Raw genomic sequence first — 26,657 nt, 5'->3', positions numbered from 1 at the left:
GTTGGTAGAAACTGACTGGTAGCTCACCTCACTTCAGAAATCCTTTTGGACTAAAGATGATCTGGAGGCCAACGTTACCTTTGTTATGCACTCAAAATCTCTCTGTCGGTAGAAACTGACTGGTAGCTCACCTCGCTTCGGAAATCCTTTTGGACTAAAGGCTAAGAAAGACTGCTTCAGTTTCGTCATTCCCCTGAACATTTATGGCTAACTTAATGGTAGACCTAAGATGTGAAAAACCCAACTAGTTCTCTTTCCCTTGGTAGAAGTTGGCAGGGCCGGTTCTTTGCAGGCGCAAATGAAGCAGTCCGCTCCGGGCGCCGATTTGCCAAGGCGCCAAGGAGCTGATAACAAACTAGCACAGGTTTTTGGGGTTTTTACTGGCATCAGGACCAAATGCTCATTGATATCAGGCTCAAATTTTTATTTTTTATTCATTCACGCCTTATCGGGCTTTTACAGAGGGACTATTCAATCTCCGTAAACTATTTTTACTTCAAAGCCTGAAATATGTCTTGAAAAACCAAAACAAATTCCAAAAATATGAACCCAAAATCAACTTTAGAAGAAATCATGTATTTTATACCCCACAAACCAATAACAAACTAATGCAAACTCACAGTAGCTTTATTGGACCTCGCACTTTTAATCTATTACAAAAAAAATCAAGTAACAACTAAACTAGCGCAATACCAAAAAGAATTAAAGTTGTGGCTGTACAATACAAATGTTGAAGCATTATTCAAGTGATTTTTACTTTTTTCTATTTGTTTCTGTATATTTATTATTATTTTATTTTGTGTTCTTTTACTTCATATATATTATCTTACAATCTTTATTTTTACTTTGATTTATTTTTAATATGCACCTCTTGCACAATCTTTTAGACTAACTTTAATTATAATCCTACCGTTTATCTTTATATTATGCTTACTGTTATTTTTAGGTACAAAAATATAATGTATACACTTATATTACCCACGCATAGGTTGCGCCTTAGTGGGTTCCCTTTCTTATTATTATAAAACTATAATGTCAAATGTATAAATTGGGAAAAAATAAAGGAAATAAAAAAAAATAAAAAAATAGATAATTTATCTATGTAAGTGTAACATAATACATGGATAATGGTACAAATATATAAAAAATAAATTAAATGCTAATACTTATTAACATCGATTCCAAATAATAACACCTGATATTGTAAATAAAGTAAAGTTTCAAATGTAAAATAAGTATGTACATTGTATATTATTTTTTTGGTAAACTAATGTTTAAGACAAGATATTTTATGCATAGCACAAAGGGTAACAATTATTTTACAAGCAATAATTATGTAATGTAGCAATAATAATGCCTTAAACACTCATCCACAAAGATTCACTCAATCGAAGGGACAAGGGTTCGAGTCCCGTTGGCGTCATGTATCTTTTATCAGGAGATTTTTCAATTTGGAGTGTTTCAGGCGAATAATTATTGCTTGTAAAATAATTATGTACATTGTACATTCGAATACGCATACAATTATTCATGTTTGTTACAAACCAGTAACACTGAAAATAGGAAAATAATTTACTCGTAGGGTATATAAAAAAATAATATATGTAGTCTCGGGAGCACTTTTGACTTTCAATTCACGTTATTTTAGTTTGTAGTTCACTCGTAGTTTCGTTTATTGGTTGCAGTAATTAAAAATGATTCATTAATTGATTGATGATTTTAAAGTGTTTTGCAATGAAAATCTAAATTACAGTAAATGTAAACGAATAAGCTTTACTAAAAATAATGACGGTGTCATACGCAGTTATTATAATGGTAACTATTCAATCATTTATTCCATTCATCATTTATTGTAAATAAAACATACTGCGCGCTAAGCTAAAAACCTGAAAGGTTCCTTCTCCTTTGCTATACTCTGGACCGTTCTTAACTTGAGTACTGCACCTCCACATGGACTGTGCTTTAATTTCCTTATTTTTAAAGAATTAACAATAAGGTGTATATTAATATCACCATCAGTATCCAAGAATGACCAGTCAATCTGAAGAATCAACCCTTTTGCAATGGGAATTGGTTTGATGTTAGAAATGCATGCTTTCAGTGGCGGAAGGTAAACATCGTCCAAACATTCCAAGTGGTTCGCTACGTTTGGTGATTTAACAGGGGTTCCCGGGATCATCGGGTGAGGTGTGTTCAGGATACGTCTGCCCACTAGCTGCGTGGCGTGACGAATCGGGAGAGGCTGGCTTAGGGAGATCCTTTAACCCCTCCGACTGGTCTGTCTTGACTTAACTGTAGAGATATATCATTCCGTCACTCCTGCACAAACGGATCACTACATTCCTACCCATCCCTCATACTTTTTCCTTCCCAGAACTTCCTACTCCACACAGCACCCCCAAAGATGACATATACCCTGAGACAAATTATTTTTGTCAGCGCCTCCTGTGTGGGGTAAATAGACTGATTTGACAATACCAAGTCCAAACCCACGACCACTGTTAGCAGAACATAATCAAATTTTCCAAAATTTCAAAGTAAATCAAAGCAACTTTTTTTTTAATCGCCTTTGAAAAATATGATAAGATATAATAACCATATGATAAGTAAATGGTTATTGAACGAGTATTTCATTATTAATCAAGATATAACTATTGTTTAAAATGGATAGTCTGTTTTGTTTTCTTTGCTGATTAGAGGGAACGATATAACAGGCCCATTTTATAAGATTTATAAAATATTAGGAATAATTAGAAACTTGTAGCATAATTTAATCTAAATAATTTTATTTTTATAAATTAAACAAATCCGTTTTTTAGTTGAAAATAGTAGAAATGCCCGATCTTTTTGTTTATTTTTTTATTTTATAAATTTTAAGAGATTACAATTTTGGTGATTTTCTCAACTACCATATTAGGCTCATACCCGTATTATGGTAGTCGTACATGATTTATATAAGAATGACAGAATAATATTTTTCAGAACAAATAATAAAACATAAGTGGAAAGAACGCTTATGGTAAAATAAAAAAATACATATTATTATAGAAACCACATTAGAAATAGAAATAAAGATATTTTAAAGCAAATAGGAATAAAAATTTTAAAAGTAAGATTAAAATACATGCAAAATTATACCAAATTATTTCATATAATTATTGTTTTCTTTGACACCGGTTAGTTATGGTGTGTACTTATCTATAAATTTACCCATTTACGGTCAAATTGTCACGTTTGAATTTAGCGAAGTTAAAAAATAAATAATATAGTTAAAAAAAATTTTAAAACAGTGTTCAGAACTCACGTATTTTTAAAGAAAGCTCGTGCCCTTTCAAATAGCCAATGTTGAACACAGGTAGTAAAAAGGGATATTGGAATTGATTGACTTTACATCGGTGCATTGCATATTTTAGGAGCAATGAACCAGAATTGTTGCTGAGCGAATGTGATTCTAGTGTTAGTGTTCGGGCATAACTCTAATAAATTATAATTATTTTATTACCTACATCCTATTTGTTCCCACCTTGCCATCGGGATATAGGGATTTCGTTCGACCGGCGCGGACCAGTACAATTTCTACCACCTACCGATACGCGTCTCGGGTCATACATTTCAATGGACATTTCTTTCGTGGTCGATATCTAGTGACGGAAATAGATTAGTACTGTGTGAGTTTGGTGCTACTACGGAGGCTGTAAGGAGATACCAGTACAAGGTAGGACTTTCCTTTAATTCTGGTGGCATCCTCAACTTCCTATTCCCGTTCCCGTATATCGATCAATTGCACCCGACACAGACGCTAAAGTTTTTCAAGAGCTATCGAAACATTGGTCTTCAGCCGGATAAGATTAGTTTAATGCGTGAAATTGTATTCAAATAGTTTAAATGGTTCAATAATCGTACGATTAAAAGATTATTTCAAGTAGTTATTATTTCTTACCGCGCGCCGCGGTTGCATTTCATAGGTGGGTAGTAATTTCAGTACATGTTTCAAAATGGACAAGAATGAAACTAAGATTGCTTTTTTAAAGTTAAAAAGGCAAAGATTATTTGGGCGTATACAAGCCGCATATGATCTTATTAAAGATTTAAGTATAAGTTCAAAGTTATGTCAATTTAAGGCTAGACTGGATAAAATCGAGTCGTTGGACCACGCACCCCAGGTTTGATGAAAAACGGGTGTGTGTTTGATGACATCATTCCTGATATTTATGTTTTATTGGTTATTTTTCTTTATTATGGTTATTTTTCTGTATGTAGCACAAGCTTGTCTCTTGGTAAATAACTGGAAAATATCTGAGACCATTATTTTAGCAAATAGTTCTTCTGAGGGGTTCTTTTGAACTGTAATAATTGGATTGACAATAGATTCAGCACAACCACCCCATTCCACAATACCATGTGTTGATACGGATTGGAAAAGGGAAAATAGACGCTTCTTAGAGTCTCCAAGTCTAAATTGGACCTAATAGAGCAGAATATATTGCAGAGGTTACAAATTTTGTGAAGTTTTATGAGTGCTTAGATTGAGTGAACACGAGTGAATGATAGGTTTAAAACAGTCATTGAAATCATTACCTTTGTGTTTAGAAAATAATATATCATGTATTGTATTTCATAGATATTAAGTATAAGAAAGTTTGTGTCTAGCCAATTTTATACTTTTACTGGCTATTATTAGTTTTATGGGTTACTGATTTTCATGATTCATCTTTAGATATTAAGACTGTATCATCTACAAATTATCATATCTTTCCTCCAATATGCATGGTTCACAATGTGTTGATGTATTTTAGAAATAATAGTGGGCCTAGGCAGTGCCTTGAGATACCCCCAAGCACATGGTTAATTTTTTGCTCATTTTTATTTTATCAGACTGGATGTTTTCAAACCATGAATAGGCTACACCTGTTATTACGATCTGTCGAAGCTTTTTAAGCAGTAAGGGGTGGGAGACCGTATCAAATGCTTTTGCTAGATCGAGAAAAATAACAATTGGTTTGCGACCAATGTAAGGATTATAAGAGACGAATTTTGTGAGAGCGGCTATGGCGTCTGAAGTACTCTTACCATTTTGGAAGCCGTATTGGTTATCCGATATTATTATGTTATCCTGAATAAATTTACTGAGACTATTATTTATTTTCTTAAAATTCTACACTGATTTAAAAACTTTTCTACTTGGGTTTAAATAACTATTTCTACTTCCATGATGCATCAAAAGAAACGACTGGAGAACATGTGTACACAATCTCCTCTTCCACTTCACGTGCGCGTGAAGTTTTCGTAATCTCTGGGTAAAATTTATGAATCGTTGGAAATACTCGTATTAACGTGATTAATTATTTGGTTACTATTCCGTGTTGCGCTTTCATCTCCTTTAGCCAATGTTCCGGACGTTACAATGTCCACATTAGGACATATGTATAGATAGCGGTGAAGTGTATGTAGAATTGATAAGCCTATTAATGTGATTTTCTGCGTTTAGTTTTGGCGTAGCAGTCTAATAAGGGCTAGACACCAGAAACTATTAAGCTTTTACCCGTGTGGTCCCTATTAATATTTTTGGGGTGTTTGTGAATTTAAATTATTGGCTTAGCAATTAGGCAAACACGATTCTTTTTGGGGCTTTCTATCACTTAAAGCGCAAATGTAAAGTTATGCCCAGTGTCAATAATTATTAGTATAGGTGGTACAATAGATTCAAAGAGGCTTCTACATGTTGAATTGGAAGATAGGATATATGGGGGCGAATGCTGGTCCACCGTCCTCAAACATCTTGATTGATGTCTGGGATTCGTCGTAAGTTGGCAAAGCTGAAATTTAAAACAAAAATATTAAGGTTTGTGAAAATTTTACAACAATCCCGACCGCCCAATGCCAGCGTGTTTATACATGTAGATAAGTATGGGGACGTTGTAAGGCTCAAGTTGGTGGGGAGAGGATGGTCATAGGGAAGAAGACTTGGAACGTACCTGGATTGTCATATTTATTCAATAACATAGTCAAAGTAATTTAAAGCAACAGATCGATTCAAATGGAAGTTTTCACTCATGACTACCGGAAATTACATTTTTGCCACAAAAGTTGTCAAATGTTTATGTTAAATTAGATATTTTCGAAAAATTCATCGAAACTCAAAGCTGGATATGATTTTGATTTTCACGGCCAAAAGTATTATCGTGTTTATTTTTTTCTGGTTATTACTTGTTATACCTTGTTGTGTTACCTATTTCTTTAGCCAACGACCAAAATCAGCAATGCTGGTTCGTTATAATGATAAATTTATTATATTTTCTTTGATAATTAGAGGACACAGTAGATAATTTTCCAATTTTTTGAAATAAAGTGGGAATCTTAAAAAAAACTTGACTAAACTGATGAAGACGTGTAAAAACAATATTCGACCAGCGGCCCAATATAATGGATGGACTTACGGTCGACTTTTCCCAAGCATACCTATGAAGTCGATATTTCTGTGGGGTTTATTTTAATTATTTCTGATGAACGTATTACTAAAATCTCAAACTTTTCTAGAGAGATCCTTTGGGAAGTTACTAATTCATTGTCTGGAAAAATAGAATCTGGTGCTTACCGCTAATTTCATAGTTGAAAAACGTTTTATAAAATTTTCAAACCGTTTTACATTAAATATTCCAATCATAAGATCCTGTTTTTATTATTATCAAATATAAATAACATTCTTCCCTAGGGATCCCTCTAGAAACATTAAGGATCTTAGTAAAACGTTCATCAGAAATAATTAAAATAATTCGCTCGGAAAGGACGATTGAACGGCTGAAAGATTTTTTCGTTAACTGCGATTCTAGTTCTTTTGTCGAAAAAGTAGTTATTTTTAAGACTAAGGACAATTCCTTATCCTTGAGTAGTTCCGGAACCACCTCTGATCGGTATGGAACGGAATAAATGTCCTTACCCATTTGAGCATATTCTCGAGGAGCTGTTTGCTGACCCATATAGACTGGGACATTTCCTATGTTGATTGGGATGTGACATTTGAGGTTAGAATGCATTCCACCGGCTATGGCTCTCACCTGTTAAAAAAATATCATTAAAACATACAAATACGCAAAAAAATGAGCCGGTGTAAGATAAGATTAAGTAGATAAGCAATAAGGCTAGTCTAAATATTATTTTTTTAAATAGAAATACCAGATTTCATAAAGCACTCGAATCTTATCTTCAATCTAGAGTTTTCTTACTAAAAACAATTGCAATTTATTTTATACCTTTGAACCAAACATTCTTACTATTTTCTTGACACAGGAAATAACAAATTACATTAAATAATCATTAGAACGACGCGCGATAAGATGACAATCTTTCAGGTGTTTCCTGTTTGTGTGTCTATATGGATTTTGTCATCACGATTACGCGAAATATTCTCGTTGTTCCTTTCAATCTAAAGACGCAAAAATTGTACAAATTTCAACATAGTTCCTTAAAAAAACCGAAATTAAGAACCTATTTTGTATTAAATTTGAAGTACGTTATTACATTGATTTAAAAAAAAAAATATCGGCAAATGTCACATTATACCATGGATCTAATAAGCCCTTACAGAGAAGATGCACGAAAAATGCCAAAACCTACCTAATTATTAATAATATATTCCATTCCCTGTCTCATCAAATAATTTAAAACATATATTACTCGTTAAAATTGCATTTAAACTATGAAAATCAAATAGAAATAGTTAAAAAAATACCACTTTGCAAACAAATCATTTCAAAAGTTTGTCACACAAGATGGCTGCCAGGCGATTTCCCCTCACCCTAGATTCGGCCTCAACGCCATTCATATAAAATCGTACTAATGCTCTGTGCATGCATTTTATCCTTACTAGATGTTTTTGACAAAAATTCCAATTACGTAAGTTTTAAAAATTGGTTCTTAGTGTGGGATTATTTAGTAATTAAAAATTATTTCAATAATTTGTGTGTTTTTTTTTTCCAAATGGACGTATTTGCAAAAAAACAACAACAACATTCATATAAACCTTCTGTGATGGTAAATTTGTATGATATATACCTACCTTCACGAAGTACCGGATTGACACCAGTGATGGGCAGATAGACGAAGGGGGAGCTCTAGGAATCAAAAGCGCAACTTGGAACTGCTTCGTTTCTCCTTTTTTCACTCCTTTCCCAGTGTATTCCACCAATTTGTACCTTTCGTATCGGCATCCTACATACGATGATGTAAGCGAAAAGGTAACCATCTGTAAAAAAAGATAAAACAGGTATGTTGCGAGTTGTATTATTCGGCTTTCGAAAATATCAAGCTTTTGGGAAGATTGGTAGAAAACTTACCTGCAATTCTTTATACATGTACATTTTAACTGTTCATATGAAGCAGATACTTTGTGATGTGACATTATAATTCAAATAAATAAAAAGGTAAATGTTTTTTTGTTCAAAATCTTAAATCTCCGAAAGTTTTTCACCAATAGTTTTGAAATTTTGACACAATGTTGCATTATTGTATATATATATATATGACACCTGTGATTTTTTTCAAAAAGCGTCATCTGTTGGACGTAAAAGCAACACGCGCTATTATTTCTCTATCTGCACAGACAGACTGAGCCAAGGCAACGTGTGGCGGGGTAAAGCTAGTATAGATTAAAACGAGAACTAAGTAAACACCACTTTTACTTTTTTATACTTAATTCTGACCGGGTTTGCTACATCAATACCTTCTTCATTGAAGTGACCCACCGCTGTCCCACCCCGGTATAAGTGACTTATGGTCACCCCTTCGGAGCTCTCGCAAGAATCTAATTTTTTTGTGTAAACGACTCCACATAATATAAGAAAGAATCTAGACCTTCAATTTCCCCGCATACAGTGTTAGGAAGCGGTATGCGAGCGCTTACAGGTAAGTAACTACAGAGCAATAAATGCTTCTCAACTAAGAAAGACAACAAAACAGAAAAAAAGATGGACATTTTGGAGAACGTGGAATTCGTAATCATTTGACAAAACCAAGAGAAAAAAAACGGAAAAGACTATAAAGTGTAGATGTATCACCAACCTGGAATGAAAAAAAAGAGATGAGAAGCATATTGTTACAGTGTAAAAAAAATAAAAAGATAATGATAATAGAAAAGTAAAAAAGGACATATTCAGCAACCATCACGAATATCAATATAATATGAGTAGCAGATGACCTGTAAGCATAAGAATATAAGAAGAAAAAAGAAAAGGAAGGTGGTTCAGCGCCTCGCAGCTGGCTGTCCTGTGGGGGGATTAGTGGTGGTTGGGAAGACTGCCCCTAAACCGATCTCCCGGTGGTGCCCCGAAGAAGTGTGTGGGATAGTATGGATTATACCCTAAAGAACCTAGGGAAGAAAAGCGTCGGGTAGTCGGAGGCAGGGCGGAAGGCACCAAGACCCGCACAGTAGTCCCTCTGACCACCATCCCTTCTCAGGGGTGGCGCAGATGTTTGGCAAGGTTCCACACTAACAGAGCTCCGGTGAGCGAATGCGGGGACAAAGGCCCATGGTCCAACCCCAATTGGGGAAGAGAGAAAAACAACACAGACAAACAACGGAGTTCAGTAATCACCTGAAATACATTGCAGAAAATAAAAGTAGAAAAAATAACAGTATCTAACTAGGTAAAAGAAATAAATTTTTTCTGAAAACAGGAATTCAAGAAAGAGAAACAAAATAAACAATCAATAAGGAAGAAAAAGTCATATTAATAATCCTGAAAAACAAGAGAGACTCATAAGAATTAAAAAAAAAGAACGAAGAGAAAGGAGAGATAAGCAAGGAGATAAAGAAAAAATATACAAGTTTGTAAGGTAAAGAAAAGTAAGCAGTATCCGTGGTAGTACAGGCGCAGTACACTAGGGTTCCTGAGTTTGCAATTAGTCAGCGACTCTAAGCTCAGACCATCTCTCAACCCAGATCCTATTAAACTTCCTCAAACACTCTAAGATCACTTTCTTAAATACCTTTTTCAGGGCAAAATATAGAATCTACAAGTAGATGTCTTTCCAATATATTATGCTTTCATACAGGGTTACAAAAATTAGGCTGAGCTCCAGCCGAGGAGGTAGTAGAAGTAGGTGGTGGGTTGGGAAACGAGTGCTCTTTGTCAATGGGGAACAACCTAAGCATCGGACTTTTATTTAGGTTGATTTGGTGGTTAACGACTGCGCTATTAATGTTTTTTGCTTTTCGTAACTCTAGCTTTCATTTTGGAGTAAATTGAGTCCGAAATTGGAATATTTTAAGTCAATTTGATGATAAATTGGTCGTTACGGAGGTACAATTATATTTTAAAATATGTAAAAGTGTGGGCCTGGTTCTAATAGTTTATTAGCCTTAAATATTCCGAAAAACGTAAAATAAATGAAAAACATTTTTTTTGGCAGATAGTCAAATAAATGTGGATGTAACGAAAACTTACTTACGTATGTGGAGAAAGATTGTACCTATTGGAGTGATTTAATTGTGAACTTCCTTTGATCTGCAGATCCTTTGAACTCCTCGAGCAAACACTGATTTATGGACACAAAGGAAAGGGAACAAATGAACACATGAAAATGGCATGACGTTTATGACGTCCAAAAAGCTTGGGAAGTTTTGAAAGAAAAAAGATGATCACCACATTAAGAAGGTTCGTGCCTGGGGTAAGGCCAACCTGCACAGTTTCAACGTCTCAAAAACCCAAGCGTGTATGATTTCGGCAAGGAAAGAAATCAATGACTGTTTGATGCAATTTGATGCAAGCACCCTCCCCAATGTAGACTCCATTTAAATGCTTAGAATCAGTGTAATGTCAGACCGGCAATAGTGACCAGCTGCTTAACCTGTACAAATCTCACGTAAGCTCAACAATTGACTTTGGAAGCCACCTACTTGAGTTCATGCAAGGGAGAGCGTTTCGTCTGATTGACAATCCATTGATTGCAATCTTGCGCCAGACGTAATGTAAGCATGATGAATCTGTTCTACAGATATTTTAATGGACCTTGCTCTAAGGAGCTAGCAGCATTGATCCTTGGTGCGAAATTCGACGAACACGAGCGAAACACCCATTCACAGTTGAGGTTACTACGAATTGAGGAACTACGGGCATCTGTTTTTCCTCCTTCATATAACCCGGGCCCCTTCAAGACCCGCTTCCTAGAGCCCCTGCTTGAACACACCTCACAACGCTGCCCAACCGGATGGCAACATAATTACCCTTTTAAACTGTACAGATAGGGGTTTTCATGTGAGAGGTCATGTAAAAAAAAATTGTTGGATTTGTATTCAAAGAACTTTCAAAGGTATTAACAAATTATAGAAAATTTTAATATCCAATCCCCCTGTTTCCTAGACGCAGATACTTCCAATGCCGTCCACTGGTTTAATAACCTATAACCGGTACGATACGATACGATTGTATCACCACAGCCAGGAGCACTCCTGTCCCGGTGCGACCGGTACACCAGGTGGCACTAATTTATTAGGACTTGGAACGCGTGGCTCTGAGAATGGGAAGGAGGTTTTAATCGACCGGTATACACCGCAACCTAAAAAGCTAATATTGGAATTTATGATTGGTAACACAAAATGAATTGATTGAGAATGTTTTTTCTTCTTTTTCTTATTGTCTTCTTTTGTTTTTGCCTCTTATTTGCTCTTCTTGTCTATATTTGGCTCTCGTTTGCTCTTTTTGTCTCTTCTTGTATGTTTTTTGTCTCTTCTTGTGTCTTCTTGGCTCTCCTTTTTTTCTTTCTCTGAATGATTTTTCTTAATTCTTCTTATTTTTTGGCTCTTTTTGTTCTTCTTTCATTTTCTTGCTTTTTTCTTGGTTCTTCTTACTTCTTTCTGTCTATTTGCTTCTAGGCTTTTCTTATATCTTCTTTTTTCGTCTTGCCTTTTTTTTCTTCTTCATGAAGGTTCGAATTGAAAAATCAAACAGAGAAAAAAGACACTCCTTTGAAGTGCAATGGAAAAAAACCGACTTAATTGACACATACAACAATGAAAATATAAAAATTAAGATAAAGATAAACAGGTGTAATTGAAAAGATCTTTTCTCGTCACTGGTTGAATAACCGCCATAGTAATGAAGAAGTACTATGTATTTGTTTTCTCACCGTCTCAATGCACATGGTGAAGCTCTTAATCTTAATTTTGCTGTTGTTTCTGACGGAACAGGTCACAGGCACTTGCTGTCCGGGTACGTAACCCGCCATCGGTAGATCTACGGTCATATGCAAGGAGCCTTTTTTGCATAACAGGAAAGAGTAGTCCTGTGATAATTCCTCTCTCAGTGGAATCTGTAACAAAATCAACAGTTCTCTGTTACATTCTTCATGCCCCAATTCAATGAGTATAATATTGTGTTTTAATCAAAATCACCTTTAAATTGTTTCTTGTGTCGAATGTCTATGAAATATTTAAGCAAGCCGCCATTTTAAAAATAAACTACTAAAACATGTGAAAAAAAATAAGAAATACTAAAAACTTATGAGAAATGAAAACCAATTTATTACACCTAATTTTAAAACTGCAAAATTGTAAATCCATTATATTTACCAAGTTTACAAGCATCTCCCTTCTGAATTGAGTTCAATCAACCAATCAGAAAAAATAAATGAACTTGCACATTAAAAAAAAATTAATAAATTAAAAAAATAAATATTTTACATGAAACATATTATTTATTTATCATTTTTATTTATTTATTTTAATGCACGAGTACAACCAAAGTAAGACTCATAGCTCCCTTTTCAGGCACTAGATATATTGAAAAATATATAAGAATACATGTTTTTAGTGTAGAAATATATTTTTTAAAAGAGTTTATAAAAGTGACTTGGTTTTTGAATTTAATAGAATGCATAAATAGTGAAAAAATAGGTCCGATTTCTGATTCAATGAAGAAAACCAAACTTGTAACATTTCTATCTCATAAGATTGTGTTGTCTTGTAAATGCGTATAATCATTTTTAGTAAAACATTGCATGTGACTTGTTTATTTTTTTATTACGATAAAAGTAAAGGTAGCTCAATATGTCGTTGGCGCCCTCCCCCCCCTTTGAGTTTTTCCTTTATCCGCCACTGGCTTTCTGCCCTTCACTAATACGACAGTTACCGAGTTACCTACAGTAAAGCCCCTAGTAAAGGCTAACTCGTATAAATAATAATGATAAAAATTTACAATTTAACAGTTAAAAATTAACAGCGTTTGAAGAAACTCCCTGAAGAATTATATAAAAAGACTTACACTATTAACAGGGTCAGCATTTAAATCACTCGTGCAAATGACTGTAAATGGGAATGTCGCAGTTTTATCTAATTTATGGGACCTCGCTAAAGTCACTGTGACGTAGTATCTAATCTTGCCATAGCCACCTTCAAAAGACGATGGCAACATCGGAGGAAGCTGCTCTGAGAAACTGAAGGAACTGAGACCTAAGGGAATTTCCACGTTACCATCTGAAAAAATATTTGCATTGTTCAATCAGAAATGGTAAAATTACAGGTAAAGGGGGACCTTAATTGGAACCCTGAAGGATTCCGGAACAAAAAACGGCTATTTTATTCTGTGCTGTTCAGTCATGAGAGGCTCCATAGCAAAAGCGAAATAAACAATAGAAATTGAAAGTCAAATCAAGAATATTGTTTCAAACTTGTAAAACGTACTAAAACATTTATAGTGATTATTTAAAAAGCAGTTACCATGTTTAGGGTATCCTTCCGTTAGATTTATTGGAATTGTTTTCAAATATATTTCATGGCCAGAATATGTGGTAGATTCTCGGTTTTCCGTCCATTTAACACCCGATTCTCCGGTGATTTGGAAGAGCATGTCTGTTTCGTTGACAAAATTCAATAGAAACCACAATTAGTAAATACAGGCAACACAAAGTAGCATAACACTGATATTTATATCCACTCGAGCGATAGGTGTTCAGTTTTTAATTTGGCCATTTGATTTAATTAATATCATTCCTGAAGGTATTAATGTGGAAACATGTGAACTGCTTACTGCGGCTTACAGTCAATGAGTATCTAATGTTTAATCCAAATAAATTTCACCGTTTATCCCATAAACACTCGATAGATTTAGAGATAGTTTGATAGATTCCCCTCTCTAAATAACCAATTGCAATCCTTAGAGTACAGGCGTCATGTAGGTATGATGTCCTTGTTCTCCGAGGAACTATGGTTATTAATCCCTTCGGCACTGGGGCATAGTCAGGAAGCACGCCAAACGCACACCCAACATTTGTAAACGTTTGAAATTTGACACATGAGAACGGGTCGCTACGACTCGTTCTTGAGTTCAACAGCTCGAGTGTGGAACGATTTGCCGGCCTCTGTGTTTCCTCCCTCTTACAACATTCACTCACTCCTCTCCTCTGAAAGACCATCCACACAGCATCCAAAGATGACATGAGCCGCGAGGGAAATTATTTTCCTCAGTGCTTTCTGTGTGGAGTTAATGTAAAAATAACAAGTAGTTTTAGGTTTTATATATATTTGGAACATGATCCTAAACTTGCCATTCTATGCCAAAATCGTTCGAGTGGATATAAGAAATAAAAGTACCTTGATGACTTACACTTAATTCTCTTAGGCTCAGCTTGGTTGATGCTAAACACCCCATTGACTGTTTGTCCACTAAAAAACACTCCTTGTGCCGAATCATTAAACACAAGACTACAATTTTGGAATGACATTTTACAAGTTTTTTTACAAAATACTAATTTATTGATGGCACAAACTGGCAGCCACCACTAGTGTCATTGTATCATTGATACTTTGGTAAAGCGAACTGTTTTATCTATAACTGTTTTATCAATAAATTTGATTAATATTGAGTTTGTTTTATCAGTAGAGCTGCCAAGTAGCCGTCTTATTATACTAACCGGTCTCATTTTTATTTCTTTAATCACAGAAAACGACTAAACAGTTTTGATGTATATCTTTTCGGAACATTAAAGACTATTTCCTTAACCAAATTCTGCACAAATATACATTCGTCTGATGCTCCCTTCCCCGTCCATTATTTCTGCATATTTTAAAACAAAATAATTAAGTAACTAATCGTCGTATCCGGGAAGCATATTTTGTTAGAAGGATTGCTTTCCCGCGCACTGTGCAGGACTGAGTGCAGTCTGTTTAAGAGGAAGCTACAAGCCAAAAATGTGTATATTCTGGGTACACCTTATATTGTAGGCAATAGGCATTAAAATCGCTTGACAAACAGAGTCTAGACACGTTCGATTTCAAGCACAAAACTGGTTTTTATTTATTTTGTAAAAAAATTTACAAGACAGCAAAAAAGTCAATCAATTGAAACTGTCACAGATAATCTTAGCTATAATACTTTATTTTTTAAAAGTTGTTTCCTTTATGCGTTCAAACATTTGTATAGAAAAAAAATTTTTTTTTAGTAGTTTACATTTATATTTTTTATTGAGTAATTTATTTTTTTTATTTGTATTCTACTCAAGAAAAACGATAGGAAAACCTTCAATTTATCTAAAGCATTTTTTTGGTATTTGTAATGTACACCAATTCGTTATGAAGATTAATCGAAATAGTGATTTGGCACTAAGCTTCGCCTTAAAGGCCTTATACCATGAAATGTCTTGCACATCTCAACAATCGGAGGCGACAAATCGTCCCTAATTCCGGATTCGAAACTGAAATCAAGTTGGCTACCGTTGAGTCATCCAGTATGTAGTGAAATCGTGTTGCTTTGGTGCAAGTTTGCTTGCGAGCGTTTTATCAACCAGTTCTTCACCCAAATCTTTTCCCTTTTTAATTAAATCGCAGCACGACGGCAGGGAAAGGAAAGTAGAGAAGACGCCAATTTTACCACCGTTTCCATTCTCCTTAAATTGTTTCCAATTGCAGGGAGGTGTGTAACAAGGCACAACCAAAAATTTGTCATTTTAAATCTACTTCTAGACGTATCGAATCTTTTCTACAAAAAGGCATACATTGATTTCGAAATATTGTACTTTATTCTAGTTAAGTAACTTTTAAAATTAAAAAAAAAAAAATCTTTATTTTAATATAATAAATTAATACGTTTGTCGCTGTGCGGATGTGTTAAATTTTCACACGAAATGTTGAATTACACGACACGTATTTCAAATCACGTAATCATACATTACTATAAATTAATAAATTATCTATCTAACCTACTTTTCTAAATTTTAATTAGAGTTCAAATAAAATCATAAATTAAAATCCGAACGCCTTTTTTGTGACGTGAATCTACCAGTTTTACAATTTATTTCTCGGCTTACAAAATAATTCAGATTTTTACACGCGTATTTTGCTTAGAGATTATTGAAAAATTATAATCAAAAAAATATTATCAAAAGAAAATAAATTTGATAAATTTGCCATATCGCGTTTGAGCATTTTTATCACTACCGAGAAACCTATAGTCATTGTTAACAAGCCCTATTACTCGCTGAAACACGGCGAGTTTATTTGTGCCCGGCGCGCGGCGGCAGGTGGAATTGTTTGCGGCGGTCTTATTTTGTAATTAATTAGCTAAAAATGGGCAGAAAAAGTTCAAATGAGAAAAATTTTACTAGGACAAAATTCTATGCCAGCATTAATGCATTAATTACCGGCTTAAAGCGAGCTACTTGCATACAACATTACATTGGATACACGGTGTCGGGAAACTTGTGGTTCATGTATTATAATTGTATGTGGTATTATAATTGTATAAAGGTTTCTTTATTCTTTCATTTCCAATTGACAAAAATATTAAATTGATAAGGTTCTGAATGAAATAACGTGCTTGGCTAGGCTGACAAAATGAAAGAGGTTTTATTTCGTATCAAAGACAAGTTTACACCGTTAGAGACAAGTACCTAAATAAATGGTATTTTGATCATATTATAACCCTCTCACTCTCAAAATACATATATTTTCACAGACATGAATATATAGACTAGAAATTAAAGGTGAGGGGTAAAATCAACTGTTGAAGAACGAAGGGGGTAAAGCTGACTGTGATTCGTCAATAAACCAATCTGACAGTATATAGGCATCTCGCATTATAATATCACCATTTCGTTCTTAAAAGTAAAATCTGCTTTTGAATGAATAGACATTTTTACATGGGAGCGCAAATTACTCGCCACGTTATGAAACAAATTCGGCAAAAAAAATTTCTTCTATTTTCAGAGTCGAATATTTTGTTTACGTATTTTTTTTTTTTTTTTTTTTTAAAAGAAAGACAAACATTCCCAGGTTACGAATAACCCAACAATGTTTGAAAATCTCCTACTACCACCACAGAAAGCCGAAAATGTTGCTTGTGTTGTGATGGAGGACTTAGCCAGCCGAGGAATCGAACACGCGACGCTCGGGTGAGACCCAAGCGCTATGCCCACTCAACCACTGACCGGTCAATTTAGTTAAGACACTTTTGTAAGTGTTTATAATTTACTTCCCAGTAACAACGATGCGCACACTTGAGAATCGCTACATTCGACCAGATGTATCTCGATGTGATAGTATATGTTTCTACAACTGATTCATATTATACGATGTGAATAAGCTTAAAATGATGCTTACATATGGAATGTAATACGACAATTGGGTTTATTCTCTTTTTCACATCTATTTTTACAAGTTTTCATAGTACAAACCACTATTTTGCCGTGTTATTTCATAAAATGCCTCGACCATAGCTCGACGCTAGTTCGAACAAGAATGATGACGTCACATTCTCAAGATTCACGGGAAGCCATACGCGAGCCCAGCCGGCTCCAATGGAAACGGTATGGGGAATGGGGAATAATACGCTTTTAATCACTCAGGGCAGGTCTACTAATATTCATATGTCTATGGATATTTTAATCATTAAAATATTACTGTTACGATGCCTAACATTTTTACAAACTTATTATGTTTCACTGAAGCCAAGCTTTTAGTAAGTATATCTGCTGGCATAACCTCAAAGTAGTATATTCTACTTTAGGGGAGAAAGTCTCAGTAAAATCATCAATGCCACTTTTTCTGATAATATCCTTTCGCAACTAATCTGGCACGATAATAAATGCTATTTTTATTTTGCACCTTTTTTAAGCCCCCACTTACACTTAACGGCAGTTCCACTTTTTGGGGCATTCGCAATTTCCCAAGCACTATTATCTTCAAAGCACTGTAACTCCTTTTGAACTGCACGCAACCAATCTTCCTTCTCCGGGCCTCATAGAGATTCCTCCAATGATAACTCACCGATATCTACATTAATACCTTATGTACATATATTTGAAAAACCACAAACCTTTCTGGTTTCCTCCTTTGTCTCGCAGATAATCCTTGTAATACACTCCTTGTACTCTCACTTTGAAAATGTGTAGGATCATTACTGTTTTCTGCGGAGGTAAATAAATCATCTGACTGACTGTCCTCCACTGAATCCAAACTCTTCTCCTCATTTTTTTCTCTTCAGTAACAGTTACACTGCTTACATCCAAATCCTTTGCTATAATTACTACATCCCGACTAGTGTAATCAACTTGGACTTATTATATATTCTACATCCCTTTATATTTTCAGAATAACCTACTAGTATACACTTATCAGATTTCTCATCCCATTTCAACCTTTTTTCTTTGGGTACATGCGCCATTACAGTACTTCTAAACACCCTAATATGACTAATATTAGGTTTGGTATTAGTCCATAACTCGTATGGAGTTTTATTATTTAGTCAAACTGATACTGTACTCAAGATACGATAATTTATGAACAAAAGCAGAGCGCGTGCGTTGGAGGGGATTTAGGACTAAATCAGCGGCTGAGACTGCTGGAGCCAGAATGAATTATTTACCGCGAGAGGCATCTCGTGTTGGCATCACGTCGGGTTACAATGATACCAGTCGCACGTGAATGTAGGGAAAGGTTAACATTACTCTCATTTTCGGGAGATTTCAACTCCCCATAAATTACCCTACAAAGCCATCAAATTCACCATTACAAAATTTACGACCATTTTAACTTCGTAATACTTTGTTTTTTCTGTTAAGTGAGTTCTTTACTTTGGTTTCATAATCTTTAAGCTTCACTCATATTTTTCATGAAGTAAATATGAGCCATCAGAGAGATATTCTCCATTGGTCCACACACATCGGTATGCACCACATCTAGTATGTGAGTACGTATATTGCCACTACTTGGGAAAGGTAGACGACTATGCTTTCCTTCACAACAGGTAACACAAAAAGTTGTATTCATCTCTACCTTCTTGATAACGGAAAAACCTTAAACAGCATTCTGCATTATATACAGATAGTAACTATTGACATAACCAAGTCTTCGATGCAACATCTCATTGGTTACCATCGCTGCAGCTGACATGTGTACTAATATATCGCACACCCAGATGAAGAGTAGTACAACTCAAAATACCTCTTTTTTCAGGAACAGCAAAAAAAATTTACTCGATTTTTATATGACCGATTAAAAATATTTTTATATAATGTTGTATGTTATTTTACTAGGATATTTATTTGCTCAATTACTTATCATCAAATACACGTATCACTTGTTTATTAATTAATTTCGTGTTATTTTAGTATTCGTGACTAAATCATTGTTTAATGATATTATCAACTCAAATTAATCAACTATTATGAATTAGTAAAATTAAAATTACTTACTTTTGTAAACAAAACCGGAGTATGTGGAGTTGATATGTAGAACGCCCGAGAAACAAGACAGGTTCAATCACGAATACCAAATCAACTAAAATAATTCACGCTTTATGACTGCAGTTAATCACGAATACAAAACAGCACCTAACAGTATTGACAGCACCTTCCCCTACTGCTGGTATGTCGTAATTGGTGATGTGTTACTGTTGTTGGTGGTGGGTGTACGTGGAGCAACTCAGAAAGACTAACTTACATCGCCATCACATTATTATTGATGGAGATTTTAAAACAGGTGTCTTTGTAGTTTGTGTAGTTTTCGACGCAGATTCCGAAAATCGCAATAACTCAATTTCGAATTATTTCGAGTTGTGCTACCCTTTATCTAGGTGTGCGATATATTAACTTTATATACCCTATTAACTTATGTATCTGTAGCCACCAAGACTCTCCTTGTTGCAGATTTCACAAAACAATATTACATATCACTTTGTTACCTTTCTTTATTATTTGACTCACTGACAGAAGATTTTTTGTGAGGCTCGGACACACATAACCTCTTCTACTGTAACATCAAAGTTCCATTTATCTGTACAAGTAGTAATTTGCACGTTACCGGAACATTTAACGGACACTTTGATCTCGTTCGCAACAATACTTTTGAAGACATATTTACCATCCTTCATTGTTCAAGTGTTCATTTGTTGTCAAATGTACGATAGCTCTCGAGTCAACATACCAGTCACATTTATTTTAATAGCCGATTAGAAAAACAGCACTAAACACATTCGTTTATTTTAGATCCTTTTTTGGTATTTGTCATACTTGTGCACTGATTCCAGTAATGTTCCAATTGTTTACATTTGAAACATTTAATCTTCGACTTTGACCTATGTCTTTTGTCTTTCTCTATTGTCTTGACATTTTTCTTATGTTGGCTCCATTGGTTTTTCTGTTGAAAACTACCAAGCGCAATACTGTCATTTCCGCTGACGTCCGATTCCATATCTAATAATATAGATTTAATGACATCCGTTGTGATGGAAAATCCACTTCCCGCTAATTTCTGACCAGTTTCGATTAACTGAGTAACGAAGGAATTCATGGAGATACAATTTTCAAGTCTAATTGATATGAGGTTTATTATCAAACTTATCCTTCAGGTAAATACCGAATCATATACAACGATTTCAATTTATCACATAGTTTCTTTGTTGTTTTTATTTCTTTTATATCTACGTACATGAAGGGATCTATAGTCATCAGAGATGTGCAAAATGGGTACCCAAAACCATTTGAAATGCAAAATGGAAATGGGTATAAACTTTTCCATTTGAAAATGCACAATGCAAAATGGTTTTTAGAAAAGCATTTCAAATGCAAAATGCAAAATACCTGTTTTCAAAATGCATTGAAAATACAAAATGGATTCTCGGGTCAAACAATTAAAATAATTATAGAATTTTTAAACAATTTTGTCATTTAATAATGGACATCAATGTAGAACAAACATATTACATGATGGTAAATCCAAAAACACCACGACTTCAGATTATGAAACCACAAAACATTTGCGCGGGACTAATGTTGCCAACGTAAAAACATAGAAACTGCTATCTAACATTTAATATTACAGCGTCATGGCCCCATGTTCAGTATTTGAATCGGTATTTTTTGTAATGGTATCACTCAATTGCCAGGGCTCCTACCAGGGAGCAACTTGACAAATGTAAATTATCTCTCATAGCGAGGTTGAGGACCGACTGATATTTGGGGCTTATGAATTAAAGATGAGTGGAGATAGTAGGAAGAATGTTGCAAAAAAGAATTTTAAATAGAAAATGCATTGAGAAAAACATTTAAAATGCAAAATGGTTTTTAGAAAAGCATTTAAAATGCAAAATGGAAAATGCCCATTTCGCATTTTGCATTTCCATTTGAAATGGATTTATTTGAAATAAAGCACATCTCTGATAGTCATTATCCACTTGGCTATGGTCTTGAAATCTTCTGCAGCTGCAACATGTGCTTGATCTTCCTCTGGCTCAATGCATCCAAGCGTTCCTTACAATTTTCAAATCTAATTGATATGAAGTTTCTTAACAGACTTATCCTTCTGGTAAATGCCGAACCATCCTACAACGATTTAAATTTATCCCATAGTTCCTTTGTTGTCTTTCTTCTTATTTTATATGTACATTGATGGAGAAATCTATAGTCAATATAAAATTGGCTCTGGTCTTGGAATATCCTGCAGCTGCGCATATGACCTTCCTCTGGCTTAATGCATCCTAGCGTTCCTTCCAACACTAAGACGTTTTCTGCCGCAAAGCACCACTATAGTTTTCGCGCCCTTTGAGTTTCGGTACGCTCATGACACAGCTCGAATGTACAAACATAACACAACACAACTAAATGTTCTCGTTCTGCAACCTAATATCAAGGTCAGGACGTTGATATCAGGATAACACACTGTCGCGGAGAAATTAATTGATCGAGGCAGGAATGTCCTAGGCCTATCACCTGTTATGACATATGACATTAATTAGGTTCTTAATGAAACGATGTGCTTGGCTAGGTTGACAAAACGCAAGAGGTTTTATTTCGTATCATAGACAAGTTTACACCGTTAGAGAGTTCCTGACGTGGTAAGACGTGGTATTTTGACCATATTTTAACACCTATTTAAATTTACGTTTCTATTTTACCCCTTTTTATTCTATGTTTCAGTTTTTTTTCACTGCTTTGAAGTGTATACAGGGTGCTAAAGGATATACTCTATTTACTTTAACAAGTCATTAGAGTCACGTGGGGTAACCGTGCGCAATTTTTACATTAGGATTTTTGTATTAAAAAGCTTTAGGTATTTTACTCAATTTTTTTGTTTATTAAAATGATCGATTATTAAGGCACCTCAAACAACCATAAAAACCTCATATGGTCCATAAATGAAACTGTTATATAAAAAAGTTTACATGCATGTCGATTGCGTACACTTACCCCGTGTGCGGGGTAAGTATACGCATACCATAGGGTAAGTGTTCGCACCGCGAAGAGTTACCCTCTATTGGAATTATCACACTTAAATTGCCCCTTATCGTAGTCTGTGCAGTTCTCATGCCACCATGCTTTACACACAATACATTGTATCCAATCTTCTGTTGGTGGATCTCGATATTTCTCCTTGCATTGTGAGCAAAAATAGTCCTTAGAAGCCTGTTTTTGTGCTCTCTTTAAACAGTTATGCACGCTGGAATCTCCCGCCTTACGCTTTGTGGTGCGACTTTCTTGAAAAGAGGTGATCGTCCGATTTCCATGGTTTTAATTATTGTTTTTCGGACCATGTTTGCATCTGGATCTCTCTGCTTCTGATGAAGTTTCTTTTTATAGAGACTTGAGGTAATTATTTCAGACTTGCAAGCATTTTTTCGTCGTTTTTGTTTATGGGTTGCTTTTGGTAGAGGTCTTACAACAAATATTGGGACGTTAAGGACTGATGTTGCATCTTGTGGTAGAGAGCTGGCCTGAACTTTAATTGCATTTTCAATCGGATCGTAAGAAGCTGACGAATAATATTTTTATTAGGTCTGAGAGACGTTTGTGGGTTGCTTGGTGCCGCATGTATTTTGGCATAGCAAGAGATCTGATTGTTCAGAATATCTGTGCTAATTATTGATCATATGTCACTTTGCTCTTGATTAGCTAACGGAGAGATAATGGATACGTCAGGTTGGGGCTCGAACATATCAGTAACAGAAACAGCTGCAAAATCAGCTTCGGTGAAGAGTTCACTGTCACTGTTCACTGTAAAGGATGTATTCCGCTTACTTTAAAACCTGATACCGCATTCCCCACAGTTGCAACTTTCTTGAAGGCTTTATCGAAAATCGAGACAACTTGGTATTGGTTGATCTTGTTGATTTCAGCATACTCGTAAACAAAATTTTCTCATTGTCTGCATAGTCAGGCCATGGAACATTTCGTCAGTTTTTTTAATCAACGATTTCGGCCTGAAAATAAATGAATAATTATTATTTACTGCGGCGTTTACGCAGAGTGGCTTCACTGATCCCAACAATATCTGAAGCAGCCCGCTGACTCTTCCCCTCTTTCATAAGCCTTTTTGCAGTTTCAATCTGCTCTTGAGTGCAAACTGATCTCTCCGGGTGCTTTCTCACGTACACACGCGGCATATTTCACTGTAAAAAAATAACGAGAGTTGAAATATTATGCTTTAAAGTCAATTTTATCTATCGGGGTAAGTGTTCGCAATCGTCCAACTGCGAACGCTTACCCCAGCACACTTACCCCATCACACCAAAATTCAATAAAATTTAAAAATCAGATTAGTGGTTATCTTTATTAGAATTATCACTTTGCACCCGTCTAACTAACAATATTTCACCAAAAATTATCGTAGACTACGTGGCTCTCACACAGCTGGTTACACAATAGCAAACATCCGTAACGAAAATGAAAAATTTAAGAAAAGCACGAAAAAAAGTAATTTACCTACCATTTTTTATTGACAAATCAGCATGAACTGTACACATGTCCCGCTTCGGCGCGATCCAGAACGCTACTGAATTAAGGAACGCGCGGGCGCTTAACAGGCACAATCTTGTCGAAAACATCACTGCGAACACTTACACTCCGCGTACGGTTACCCCACGTGACTCTACATTTTACATCATTTGAAGTAAAACTAGATTAAATAATAAAGGGCATAGTTAGCATTAAAAATACAAAACTTTAAATTGTACAATTGGTGTTAACTGCTTCCCAAGCGATCAGGAAAATATGCTTGAAAAAAAATTACACCATTCGAGTATTATCTCTTATAAGTGAAAAAATGAATTCTTTAAAACGCATTTAATTGATGAAATGCAATAAATGTATTGAAAGAGGATAAGTGTAATAATCTGACTGTCCTAGTTATGAAAAAAAATAATATCTGCATACATGATTTATCTATGCAAATCAAATTTTCTCAAGATGCTGTTCCAACATATCCTAAAGACAACATTTTCACACGAAGATTTACTAAAGTTGTTTAGTTCTTTGGGTACTTCAGCTTTGGCAATGGCAAATGTTTTTTTATTAACAGTTAGGAAAATAATTAACTCTTCATTACAGCATTTTTTTTTTCATTATAAATATTTAAAAAAAACATAACATAAACAATAATGAATATTAATATATTGAAAAGAAAACTAGTAAAGGCGCCACATGGTGGATGGGCTGGCAAATAGATTTTAAAAGAGTGTCACAATGTTAATTATTGCAATACTTAATCAGATAGAATATGTACATTCCTTTGTCTGCATTCTATTCATATTCTGCGTACATCGTTAGGGTAAAACAGAAATGTTAGTTAGTCAGTCAAGAGGGTTTTTTGATTTGGTGTAATCAGGAGGCCTTGAAGAATAAGAAGTTTCGTAGTTCTCCATAGCCTTGATCGTCTGTTCAGATTCCTCGTAGGTTGGCAAATCTGGAATAGAATAAAAATCATTAGTTATGTGCTTTTAAAAAACTTTATCACAGCCACACATTGGGCGCTAATTTGTGACAAAAGGAACTAATAAATAGTTTGTAATAGTTATAATGATGCTTTCCAGAACCACCAAGGTATTAGTGTACAAAACACTAATTAGACCAGTGCTTAAGTACGCAGCCGAGACGTGGGTTCTAACTAAGAAGAATGAGCGAGCACTGGATGTTTTTGAAAGGAAAATTTTGAGGCGCATCTTCGGACCGGTTCTAGAAAATGGATTTTGGCGCAGACGTTATAACAATGAGTTCTATACTCTGTTTAAGGAGCTAAACGTCACAAAATTCATAAAACTGGGAAGACTTCGGTGGCTAGGTCATGTGGAGAGAATGACCGAGCATCAAGAACCAAAGTCCCTGCTGAGCTCAAGACCGATAGGCAGAAGGAGCCTGGGAAGGCCAAGGTTAAGATGGAGCGACAACGTCCACAAAGATTTATCTGCCTTGGAGCTTCAAAACTGGAGAGAACTGGCGCGGGACCGAGATGAGTGGAGGAAGACTCTTGAGGAGGCCAAGACCTACCAGGGGTTGTAGAGCCAAAAGTGATGATGATGAATAGTTATAATGAATATAATAAACTTCGGACTAGGTAGGAAAGATAAAGAATTCCTCTAGGCACTCTCCCATCTCACTGAAAGGGACGATACATCTCGCCATCAGTTATCAGGTATTGAGCCTACAATTTCCCTAAGTTCTCGCTGGAATGAGTAGCTCTTGAGCCTACGACTGGCTCGGGGCCTCTGTTTGGTTCAGAGCCGTGCACTGGCTTTTATAGGCCATCCGTGGTACATAATTCGGTAGGTAGCGGGAGGCCAAGCTACTGATTGGTAAACTGTGAGCTGCATATCCAATAGGAGATCTACGATGACCTCAGTTTGAACGTAGATAAGGATGTCGTATTAGGTGAGAGCAAGAAAGTATTCGAGCTCGTGCGGTTTCACAACTATACTTTATCTCCCTACTGTTCATCTGTTATATCACTTCATGTTTTATGAGCTTCCTCAACGATCTTTACATTTGTGAAAATATAGATATATAATAGAGATATGAAAACTGAGTCCTCTCTATAATAAGCCTACAGGACGAACAAGTATTTGTGCGACTAAAAAGTAGTATCTGGACGGTGAGCAGAGGGAAATTACTATTTGTCAAAACATTTACATCCTGGTTGTATATCAATATTAACAAGGCATAATAAATTAATGGGAGACAGTAAGAGACCGGCAGAAGTTGATAACAATTTATCTGGATTTATTTTATACCCTTTTAGTTTTTCTACCTTGGTTTGATAAATGACAAAATGCATTTATGAAACTTTGATCAAACTTGGGAATAAAAAAAACTGCAGAGGCCGCCCAAAAAAATGGCGAAACAGGGGAGGGGAGAGATAGGGATTTTCGAAAAACATATAAAAAAACTTGGTCGAGTGAAGTATC

The 26,657-nt window shown here is 35.2% G+C and overlaps 2 protein-coding genes across 3 annotated transcripts in view; both read right to left on the bottom strand.

Moving 5' to 3' along the window:
• Window positions 1-5,715: 5,715 nt before the first annotated feature.
• On the bottom strand, window positions 5,716-14,715 carry LOC149415244 (arrestin domain-containing protein 2-like). Its single transcript, XM_089642831.1, has 6 exons — window positions 14,598-14,715; window positions 13,353-13,468; window positions 12,124-12,306; window positions 8,057-8,242; window positions 6,938-7,055; window positions 5,716-5,816 (listed from the first exon to the last, which is right to left on the bottom strand). Exons 1-6 carry the CDS (start codon window positions 14,713-14,715, stop codon window positions 5,716-5,718), a joined length of 822 nt encoding a protein of 273 aa, XP_089498957.1.
• Window positions 14,716-24,750: 10,035 nt separating this feature from the next.
• LOC149415242 (arrestin domain-containing protein 4-like) overlaps window positions 24,751-26,657 on the bottom strand; it is a 137,500-nt gene continuing 135,593 nt past the window's right edge. For both annotated transcript variants that reach the window (XM_089642336.1, XM_089642335.1), the window contains exon 7: window positions 24,751-25,162. In XM_089642336.1, the coding sequence (XP_089498462.1) occupies window positions 25,050-25,162 (113 nt within the window). In that variant the 3' untranslated portion in view covers window positions 24,751-25,049. The remainder of the gene's footprint in view (window positions 25,163-26,657) is intronic.

The sequence above is a fragment of the Hesperophylax consimilis genome, chromosome 18 (genome assembly GCF_061612785.1).
Source record: "Hesperophylax consimilis isolate HC1 chromosome 18, BYU_Hcon_1.0, whole genome shotgun sequence".
Taxonomy (NCBI): Eukaryota; Metazoa; Arthropoda; class Insecta; order Trichoptera; family Limnephilidae; genus Hesperophylax; species Hesperophylax consimilis.
The sequence above is the reverse complement of the archived record's forward strand: the minus strand, read 5'-3'. Positions and strand labels throughout refer to the sequence as shown.